Source organism: Triturus cristatus, chromosome 7 (assembly GCF_964204655.1).
Source record: "Triturus cristatus chromosome 7, aTriCri1.1, whole genome shotgun sequence".
Lineage (NCBI taxonomy): Eukaryota > Metazoa > Chordata > Amphibia > Caudata > Salamandridae > Triturus > Triturus cristatus.
In genome coordinates this window covers 779,082,894-779,093,700 of record NC_140590.1, presented here as the reverse complement: position 1 = coordinate 779,093,700, position 10,807 = coordinate 779,082,894, and the positions used below count along the sequence as shown (strand labels likewise).

The 10,807-nt window shown below is 43.5% G+C and overlaps 2 protein-coding genes across 2 annotated transcripts in view; one reads left to right on the top strand and one right to left on the bottom strand.

Annotated features, from left to right (window-relative positions):
- The first annotated feature begins 653 nt into the window (after window positions 1–653).
- On the top strand, window positions 654–4,273 carry FABP6 (fatty acid binding protein 6). Its single transcript, XM_085614432.1, has 4 exons — window positions 654–797; window positions 1,841–2,013; window positions 3,533–3,622; window positions 4,103–4,273. The coding sequence occupies exons 1-4, from the start codon at window positions 731–733 to the stop codon at window positions 4,154–4,156; spliced, it is 384 nt and encodes a 127-aa protein (XP_085470558.1). The 5' UTR covers window positions 654–730; the 3' UTR covers window positions 4,157–4,273.
- Window positions 4,274–6,021: 1,748 nt separating this feature from the next.
- The window catches only part of LOC146810540 (cyclin-J-like), a 207,714-nt gene continuing 202,928 nt past the window's right edge, over window positions 6,022–10,807 (bottom strand). The window contains exon 6 of the mRNA XM_085617580.1: window positions 6,022–9,205. Within this exon, the coding sequence (XP_085473706.1) occupies window positions 8,764–9,205 (442 nt within the window). The 3' untranslated portion in view covers window positions 6,022–8,763. The remainder of the gene's footprint in view (window positions 9,206–10,807) is intronic.

Sequence of the window (10,807 nt, the reverse complement as noted above, 5' to 3'; positions counted from 1 at the left end):
TTGAGAAGAGTGCGGCAGGTGCCAGGTTACAAAGCAACAATGGTGAGACTGCTCAAGGTGGTTACAGCAGATACCATCGAATCTCCAGGGCAGACTCAAGGGTCCTGTGCCATAATGGGGCACTGCCACCATGGGCAGTGCGGAACCCATCCCACACCACCACAAAGGACTGGTTGTCTCACTGTCAGTGCAGGAGATTAACTGGCAAGAAGCAGCTTGTGTCCCCCTCTCCACAGCAGTTGCAAGACAAAATCTCCCCATTTCAGAGATCTCAACAAAAGACCATGGTGATCCCTACAGGTGCCAAACCTATGGCCATCCTATGGGTGCCTCTTTTAGTCACTCCACCACTCTGCTTGAAAGTCAGGGTGGTGGGTTCAAGCACTCCATAGTTACTAGCAATATGGAGGAAACAATTGTGGCTGGTGGCCTGGATTTTACTGCACATAGCGTAGCAACATGACAGGGAACCGCCCAGGTCAATAAATAAAAAGCAAAGTGCTTTTCAAGTTAAGTGGACTTCATTGAAGGATTCGCTTACAACGCCTGGAATTCCAGCAAAGGGTCAATAACACCCCAGCTATTGACTCAGAGGCGTCATCGTGGTGTGATAACAAATGAGGCGGAGTCATGAAGTACGCAGGGTTTATAATGCTGCACACCTGAGGAGAGGGTATCCATTCGCACCATCACCTTTGAATACTGCGCTCTACCCTCTGCCGACAGAAACATGAGTTTCACTGGAAAATACGAAGTGGAGAGCCAGGAAAACTATGAAGCCTTCATGACCCTTATTGGTAAGTAGCATTTCAATGGAGTATTGTCAAGGGACATGGTAAATGAATAATATGAGCAGTATGTGACCCTATAAGAGAGCGTGCTATGTTTATTACCACAAAGGAATGAGCAATGTGTCAAGCTGAGATAGGAAGAGCAATATGCCATACTCACACAGGCGGAAGGAAGTCTGACGATATGAACAGATAAGCAGTAGGGAACTTGTTAAAAGATGTACACAAGTTTTAAATCTGACAAGAGGAAAAGAGAACCAACGTTTGGTGTTAATGGACAAGCAATGAGTAATATTGTGGATAGAAGAGCAGCGTGTGATATTGTAGATAGACGAGCAAGGTGCGACATATGCTTGGTATTGTGGATGACTGACCAATGCTGGTTTTGTCAACAGGCGAGCAATGTATTGTATTTAGGACAGAGGGCCTGTTTGCCATGACCTGATAACGTGCAGGTTTAGAAAGTCATGGGATTACTAGTTAAATAGAGCCAAAGATAACTAGACAATCTCAACAGTCACCTACTAGGGTCCAAGGTAGAGGGCCATGGGTGACAGTAAAGTGTTAAAGGGACTGTAAAGAAAGCATTCTAAAAACAAAGCGGTCAAACAAGCAGTTTCAGGATTGGTGTCAAGGACCGAAGGATAAAGGTCTGGATTAGTTGAGAAGCCGTGATCTAGAGGGGCACGTGCATGGTTTGCAGACAATGATGATCTACGGAAAAGGCATTCTTCATTTACTTAGGAGTGCGGGCTGTGCACAAAGCACAAAATAAATCACATGCATGATTGGCTACGGTGTGATCACGAAGGAAACATGGGTTTTGCTCAGTTGGAAAGGGCTAGCATAGATTCCGGTTTCTTGATAATACTGGCAATTTAGAATAGCCAACTAGAAAACGTGTCAAAGAGGGCCAAGCGAGGGCCAGGTGACAGCTCTCTGGTCTGTGCAGGGTTACCTGCTGAAACAAAAGGCTGCTTTTGTACACTAACTATGGAGGAGGAGCTCACCATTCCCTAAAAGCTTTCGTTTCTTCCATTCCGATTAAGGTATTCCCGGTGATGTCACTGCAAGGGGAAAGGATTTCAAAATTGTCACAGAGGTTGTGCAAAATGGCAACGACTTCACCTGGTCGCAAATCTACCCTGGCCAGACCATGACCAACAAATTCACCATTGGACAAGAATCCGACATGGAGACAATGGCTGGTAAAAAATTCAAGGTAAGGGAATGTCACCACTTTTCAGGCTAAATTAAAAAATATGAGAGTATAAAATAGACCACCCTCAAAGACTATAATTACCTTTGCCCTTTCAAAGGAGCACTACCATTTAATTCGGGTTTGCAAAGTATCTATCATCGAATCCTCAGTGTTTTCCATTTCGTGTTCCTCCTGTTCGATCCCAGCACCTTCCATTCAATCCCCCCCACACATCCCATTCCATCCCGGCTCCAATCCGATCCCCCTGCACTTCACATGGATCCCCCTTCACCTCGCATACAAAACCCCCTACTTCACCCATGCAAACAGCATTACTTTCTAATGGGGTGACCCCGTAAACCTCAGGATCTGGGTAACAAAAGTGCTCACACTTGACGCGTCAGACCAGCATGGCTAGCGCTCATTCCTCCTAACAATTTGGAATAGAGAAAGTATCGCCTATTGGCACATTCGTTTTCATTAGTTTGAAGGGCTCATATCTAGTCTAGTGTTTTTATTTATTGATTCTGAACTGATTAAAGACGAGCAGGCTTGCCGTCTTTCTACCCTCTAAGACCCTCATGGAAGGTTTCAAGCTCCCACAATTATGTGGGTCGAAATGTATACGATATTAATTGTCTGCACTAAAGCAATAATCCCCCCCGTGGACTTCTAAGAAATTTCTAGATGCCCCTCTGAATGAAGAATTGTTCATGTTGTTTTGGGCAGACAGCTGGAGGCTGCTCTCTCACTGCATTCTATATTTTATTGTATTTCAAGTGTACACTTTATACTTCACGTAATCACTCTGCATGAGCACTTTTGTTACACTGTTCTCACTACTTGGAGCAACCTTAAGTCTGTTGTACATGGACATCTTCGTGTACCTGCGCTAAAAATACATGCATTTTGTAAGTAACTATTTCTCACTGGTTGTGTTTTCTGTTTCCTTGTGCTGCTGTCGATCAGTTCTTCGTTTGACCATTAATTCCTTTTGGCCGTGTATGTATTTGATTACCAACAGGCTGTTTGTTGTTTATACCACCCATGCAATCACCAGCAGCTCCCATTCAAACCCTCGCGCCTCACAGTTTCTACAATAAGCTGCTGTATCTGGAAGATGCACACTCCAGATTACGTTTCTCAGTTGCATTGGTGTGTGGAAACAAACTGCAGAGAATATATGGCAATTACACAGCACAATAATCAAGCATATCCATACTCCCTCAATGAGTCCGAAAACGATCTGCATGCAATCTACCAAGGACAGGCAAATGTCAATTTAGAGAAACTGCTGAAATGCATATTTTTCCTTCCCTTCAAATGTAATGTTTTAATGACAGATTGAACACAATGAGAAAAAGCGGAGCATGTGCATGTAAATCATAATTATCTAGTGGGCCCGAGGAGAACGCTTTGCTAGATCTACCTCTGAGCTGCTCACAGAAGTGGGACAAGAAACCCTATTGGGACCCTACACTAGAAGCCTCTCTTGCATTTTCAACCAACTATAATTCAATGTTGTATCTTCTTCTTGCAGGCAACTGTTAGGCAGGAAGGGGAAAAGCTGGTTGTGGACTTCCCGAAATACCATCACACATCTGAAATTGTAGGCGGAAAACTAGTGGAGGTAAGTTTTGAAGTTTAAGGTTTTGGGGCTACACTTGGTACCTTTGTGAAAATCCCTTCAGGTGAATGAGTGGCTCCTTCACACAAATAAGGGGGGGGGGGGGGGGGGGGGTTTGCCATGAAGTGGTGCCTTTGATTTAGCTCAGCAGTGGGACGGTGATAATTTCAGGGAATATTTTAGATTTATTGTTATGGGTGTACACTTAGTTACTTAGCAAAAATTATATTGGGTGAATGAATGACTTCTTTCAACAACTAAGTGGGTGAGAGCAGTGCCGGCACTTTTTTATTTTGGGAGTGGGAGTACCGGCACTTCTCAGAAACAAGCAGGTACTCTGGTACAGAGTACCTGCACTTTTATTTTTCCATTTGAAGCACTGGGTGAGAGGGAGAATGGAATCTCATGAAGTGTGTTGTTGATTTTCAGCAGTGGGAGAGCAATACTTTGTCACTAATATGCCTCTGGCTTGGTTTATTACAGACATCAGTGGCTGGAGGTGTGACCTTCAAAAGGACCAGCAAGAAGCTGGCATAAGGCGAGATCCTGAACACATTTCTTAAACCAACAGATAGACGTTTTCGAAGTCTGGCAGCATTTTTATAATGTTTTTAACGCACCATATGAAAAATTAAAGTTTATGAAAATATAGTATCTTTGGCATCTCGTGTAATTTTTCTGGCCTGGAGGGGAGGAACTATTTAACATCTGTAACAGAATTTGGTGCACTATGGTAAAGGGACTTCGTGAACTGAATTAAAGTAGCAAGGAATGTAATGGTCATACTCCAGTATGTTACTGTGACACCAATGCATGGCAGTGGTGGCAGGGTGTGGGAGTGGATGGACCAAGAAAACAAAATCTGAGTCTCCTTGGCAATCAAATTTTCTGGCAAGGTTCTAGGTTGCAGAAACCCAGAACTCTAGAGGGTGTATGGTCCATGCGAGGTTCCAGCAGTAGAGCAGCTGTGGTAGTGAATTAGACACATGGCAAATGGCCACATTTATTATATGCTACACAGTTGCTAACTGGATTTTGAAGAGGTGGCCAGCATGAGTTTTAAGCATCATGATGCAAGACTGAATTAGATACTTATTTTTATGGAGAATAAGCAAGAGCCCATGGTCCACAACACGCAAACATAACTTTAGCCTGCTTAACATACCCTAAAAGCCCCACAGGATGCACGGACAACAGAATCCAGACCATCGAAAGAATCTCTACCCCTGGAATGATTTGAAGTACCTCCTTATGAGGACCTGCCATAGAACTTCAAACAATAACTATGCTATATAAACAATCTCGGTGCACAGGACCATCATCTTTTCTGGTGGTTAGCGCAAATCTGCACTAGATTATGCGGATGGTATTTCGGATTACAAAGAATTTTACGGTGTTTTCAGTTGGTCTTGAAGGAGAGTGAGGAGAGCAAGGAGGGAATACCCCTGAGATTTAAAGTAGAAGGAATTCCAGAGGACAGGGCCAAGTAGGTAGAATGAGCAAAAGCTTGACTAGTCACAGGAAACGTTAGGCACGGTGAAGAGGTGAAGGTTAGTAGATTGCAGGGATCAAGCTGGAGTGTGGTAAGTGAGGAATGCAGCAAGGTAAGAGGGGGGCAGGGCTTTAACAGTTTGTTGGGTAAGAAATTTAGGTTGGACTCAGCAGCAGGGTGTAACAGGATGAGCGTTCTTGACGTGGGGGTGTGAAAAGTAACCTGGTTTCTAAGTTGATAACTATCAATTTGAGGGAAGGCTTTTTCGGGGAGTCCCACAAACTAGATCTTGTACTGGTACAGCATGCAGGCACATAGGTGTTAAGTATATTTTAGGATTGCCTGGGAGTAGATAATAAAAAAATATGGACAACAGTTTTATCAGAATGGGAGAGCAGTTATTATGGCTATCTTCAAGCAAGTCTGTGCCCCACACACCTTGCCTCCTAACTAGACCAAACTCGTACAGATGGTGCATCTGCTTGCACACTTTAGGCACATTTGCAACAGCAACAATGTTCTACTACGGGTCGTTTGGAGGCACAAAGGCATTGACAACTTTAGGAACCGTGTAGATAGATCAGCAGTAGGCTAGAGTTACTCCAGCCCACTCTTTCTTTGCAGGTTGGGATAAAAAACATGGCTTTGTGGAAAAAGGGTTGAAACAGAACAAGGATCCTCCTTGAATGTATAAAGTAAATAACTCATGTGAAGCCAATACATAACACAAGGGCAGTGTACTGCTGGCATTGAAGCGGGTGCAGGGCCATCAGGGCAACCCTACCGAAAGGGAACTTACAGATTGCTTTTGAATTTACAAGGACCGACCTAACTATTTAAACCTCTAGGATTTGAAAGCCACGTTACAAGAAACTACACTTTCATATATAAACAAAGTTGAAACAGCAGCAGTTGTGTAAAATGGATTTATTGGTAAGAAAGCTTTCTGGCAACGGGGAACAAGACTAACAGTGATTCCCACAACATGTTTACTTGGGTACCAGACATCCAGCTGGACTCTGCAGTGAACCAGGGTACCCGTTACATAGTAGCAACACTCGGGAGGGTCACACACACATCAAAACGTTCTCACTGCTGATCATTTGGTAAAGACACACAGTCGAAATGGGGTGTATAAGAGGAAGTAGCAATACATTTCGCATAAATACAAAAAAAGATAGTTTAGAGAAAAAAACGACTCCACTAATTGCTAAACTAACGTGTTTTAAGCAAAGAAAGGGCCTCTAAACTTTGCTCACAAAGCTGTAATTTCCCTTAGTAGTTCCTATTCTCTGCTGTACATGCTCAAAACTTTGACAAATGTCAAATGGTACTCAAAGTAAAGGTTGCAATATGCAACATTGGAGGAATTCTAACAGTTACTGCAAGTTCAAGTTTGCAAACCCCTCTGAGGAGATTTCAGTGTGCTACGGTTTCTATAAAAACATACAAACTTGATTCGCCGTACATAAAATACATACGTTCAGCAGTGTGGGCGACAGGGCAGTCTTTGTTGAGTTCACATCATACAGAGACTTTCAATGAAGAGAAGGAGCTGCACACGCACTCCCCCCCCCCCCCCCAAGTTATGTTATGGTCATATTGCACATTTGATCGATCGGGCGACATCCTGAGAAACCAATTTACGTAAGTACATTTAGAGAAGAATGAGATGCAATTGCTGGTCAGGTCCCAAAGGACCATGTGGACAAGTGACCCCAATGAATGTGGCACTACAGAAATGCCCGCTCTTTGCAAGAAAGACCACTTCTGTGGTGTGGAAGTAATGTTAGATGGCAAGCACCATCCTGAAAGCCTTTGGAAGCACAGTCATTTAGGAAACTTGGAGATAATCCGTGCAGAGTGTGCACGGAGGCCGCAACATGAGCAGGTGGTGGGATACTTAGCATGGACAGTAAGACATCTTGACCTGGGCTTACCACAGCAGAGAAGATACCGTATGAACTGCAGTATCTTGTGGTCCGTGCCGCAGGTCTTTCAGCTTCAAAAAAATTGTGTCCAAGCTAAAACAAGAACACCCTACTGCTTCGAGGCAAGGCCAGGTTTCTATACTGTACCCAAGGCCAGACTCTTGTATTGTGCCCATGGCCAACATCATGGGATCAGTCAATGATGTGCAGTAAGAGCCGTCGCCCTTGGTATTTGGCATGCCAGGTCGACCAGGAAGCATGCAAAATCTGAAAGGTCAACATACAATGGCCCAGAGAGAACACCACAGACAGTGGCAGCAGTAGTGTGTTGATTGTACAAAAAAGACTTAACGTCACACTTAAAATTGAAGTAGGTAGTTAGCACACAACACATAAAATCAGGACAATTAAACACTAAAACATTTTAAATTATTTGCTTGAACTACAAGCCACAAGACTATTTAAAGCCTCCAAAACGTTATCTGAGCACAGAAGAGAAACTGTTTTAATTCATAAATAAAACAGCAACATTTGTTCAAGTATTATTCTGTGAATCCCTGATATAAGCTCCTATCGAAAGTCCTTTGACTCTTGCTCATTATCAGTCCATTTAAGGCAGCAGCTAACAAAATAAAAATTGAAACTAGTCTCCCAACTAAAGGCAACATCTTATAAAGAAATAACCAAATAACAAACCTATGTATATGAATTTTTAAGGCAAACAGAACTGCTTTATAGGTCGCCTGAAATGACCAAAAGCTGCTTTTCTTCATAAAGTAGTAAATTCCCTTCTGAAACTTTGCAAGATGTCGCCTATTCTGGGAGGGCATAACAACAAATTAAATACCGCACCTCTCACCCTCCTATATTGGGGGCTACTATGATACAGCTACAGTAATAAAAGTGATACACTCCTAAGTCTGGCGGATGGACAGAGGCATCCGCTTGATCGATGAATGGGTTAATATCTCATGATGGGAGTGCCAATTATGTTTTTGTCTGTCACTACCAGATATCTCTGCTGTAAGGACTGGTCACCCTTGGAGAGGTGGTAGCCATCGTCCTGGTGCTAGAATTAGGAACTTGCCTTCAAGCAAAAGGTAATAAACAGACTCCAGTGTTTCGGCAATCCTCTACCTTCCAAACAAGTAGTTGCCAGAGCTCTACGGCAGTTGGAATCACCCTGTATTTAGGAGAAACATTGAACCAGACGTTCTCTACCAACTCTTCCTGTAATAAGCATCTCACCTCAGTAGAAGGTATTCTAGCCCATCATTGGAGCCCGCTACCTAGATTCTGTGGGAAGCATTGCAACCAGAATCCTCTCGACCCATGCCTGCAATGACAAGCTTGTCTCTTCAAAAGAGACTGTTTCAACAGCGCTTTTTTCAGGACCCACCAGTCTGTTTGTGAGGTCAGTCATCAACATTTTTCATGCAGTTCGCCTTAGCCGTCTAAGAGCTCCTGAATGAGAAAAGCACAGCCTAACAAAATACAAAAATGAGGTATGTGTTATTGCGTTTCTTAACATATCTTACAAAATCTCAGCTTTAAGGCAATATCTTAATACTTGTGGTAAACAAAAGTAGGTAAAAACAAGAGAAGTCCCACTGAAAAGATTTCACATACGAGTCAAGTGGAAAATGCTAGCCTCACTTTCCGAGGATAAGCTTAGAGTTGCCATTTCCCAGCAACAAAAACGTTTTCCAGTGCTGCAAATGTCATCTGTTAAAGCATCCAGTGGCGTACGAGTGGCCACCGAGGAAGCCACTTCTGTAGGTCATGGAAATGCAGTGTCTGGGTTCGGTTGTGATCGCCACCTGCATGGCAATGGGTCCTTGGATTGGCAGTGTTCGTACAGTAGGTTGCAGGCCAGTCTGTAGCGTAGAGAATGAATGTAGTGAGGCACAGTGACTTCCGGCGAGCATGCTGGGAGGTCGATGGGCCTGTAGCGAATCCCGGTAGGCCGAGCAAAGATCCTGCACTGGTGACTGGAACTGGGAGAGGGGCATTGCTGCGTGCGGCAGAGGCTGGTAACACGACTGCTGGAAAAGGAGTGGAGCGGCTGTTTGAGGGTGTGCTTGGACAACCATGGATTGATGTGGAGATACAGTTGGCTCAGACTTCAACTTGCTTGCTTCTTTGACGTCATTATCGTGCGCTCTGTGGAAAAACAAGCAGATGTAAGACTTGGTGGAAGAGTACTCCAACGGTAAACACAATGTGTACAAATCTAGAGTGCATAACAATCTGTTTTCTGGTCTTGAAGGGATTCCTCAATACAAGTCAAGGAATAAGTACAATAGCTTCTGAGTTTCCTGTGCACAGTCTGTCTTTGAAATACCGCAGCTCTCTAGCTGGTACCCCAGGAATATTTTTCACATTCTCAATGTGCTGTCCAAGTGTCACCTATCGAAGGTCACTACCCCAGCAATCCCGTTTGTTAATGACGCCCCCTTCCCAGGCCCCTTAATTTCCTGACATTTCAAATGGCTGGGAGACTGCTGACCAATATGAACTAGAATCCAAGTGATGTTTCCAAGCAAAGAAAGCGCATGGACATGGTTTACAGAGTCGAAGACAGCAGTTGTGTAATTTAGAAAAAAACGTAGAAATTGATATGGAGCTTTTTATTCAGGAGACGTTATCATTCAAGTTTCAACTCTACACCCTGTGTATGGCACTTTTCGATTCCCCATCCCTGTGAGGCACCCTACACTGCACTTCATAGTGGAACTGAAATCCACTTCACAAACTGTTCAGAGGTGGTTCCACTTGTGCCACCCATGCATACAAACCAAGGCAGCCACTCCCCTAGCATCCAAAGACGTGCTCACCCTCACCAGATCCCTGATGAAGAAGGCCCATCACTGTAACTTTCTGACTAATGGCAAGGGGACAAGAGAGTCTGGTGTAGGAACAAGAAAAAGGCTTACATTAGGAGTAACAAAATAAATGGTTACTTACCAGTAGGAGTAGTTTTGCAGCTTGAAAAGTTTTCTGGATTCACATGCTGTGCATTATTCCGCCATCTACTGGTTGGGTCCAAAATAGTCTTGGTTTGTTGTTTTTTAGGTTGGGCCCGAGACAGAGGGCATGCGCTGCTCTGGCGAGCTACTGCAGTTGAATTGGAAGATAAGCCCCAACCACTCTCCTCCCATATTTGTCATTGGCTTGTGCCCAGTCCTTCGTAAATGCAGGCTTGTTAGTCCCTCCTTAGTACCACCTTGTATGCATTTGTAACCTCCCATGGTTTCTGGCCCCTTTACTTCAGTTGTTAAACGATATCTGTTATTTACTCCTGTAAGCACTATTTTCTCAATTGAGTTTCTCTTCCTGCCGGCACAACACGCTCTGCTTAGATTCAGTGCGCCATGCACGCTTTCACTTTCTAAGCAGTCGGGACAATCGAGGACGCTTGTCTTTATAATGCATTTAGACATCTAAAAATTATAGATCAATCCTCCTATTTTATTAGGTGCTTTTTATGCATTATGCATGCACTTACTAGCAAAATTATTTTCAATAAACATTCCCGATATTGTCTAAACGTTTTAGAACTTTTTACTAAATCAATATTTCTTCAAATACCAAAGATATTTGAAGTTGTACAGTGTACCTAATTATTTAAATTATTTTGAATAATTGAACCAGCAATGAAAGCCTCTTACCCCTCTACTGTTATATTTGAACTGCAGAGGTTTCAACATGGCCATCTTACTATTCAAAGACTGCACTGCAACAGGTGGCCCTAGTCCCTCTTCT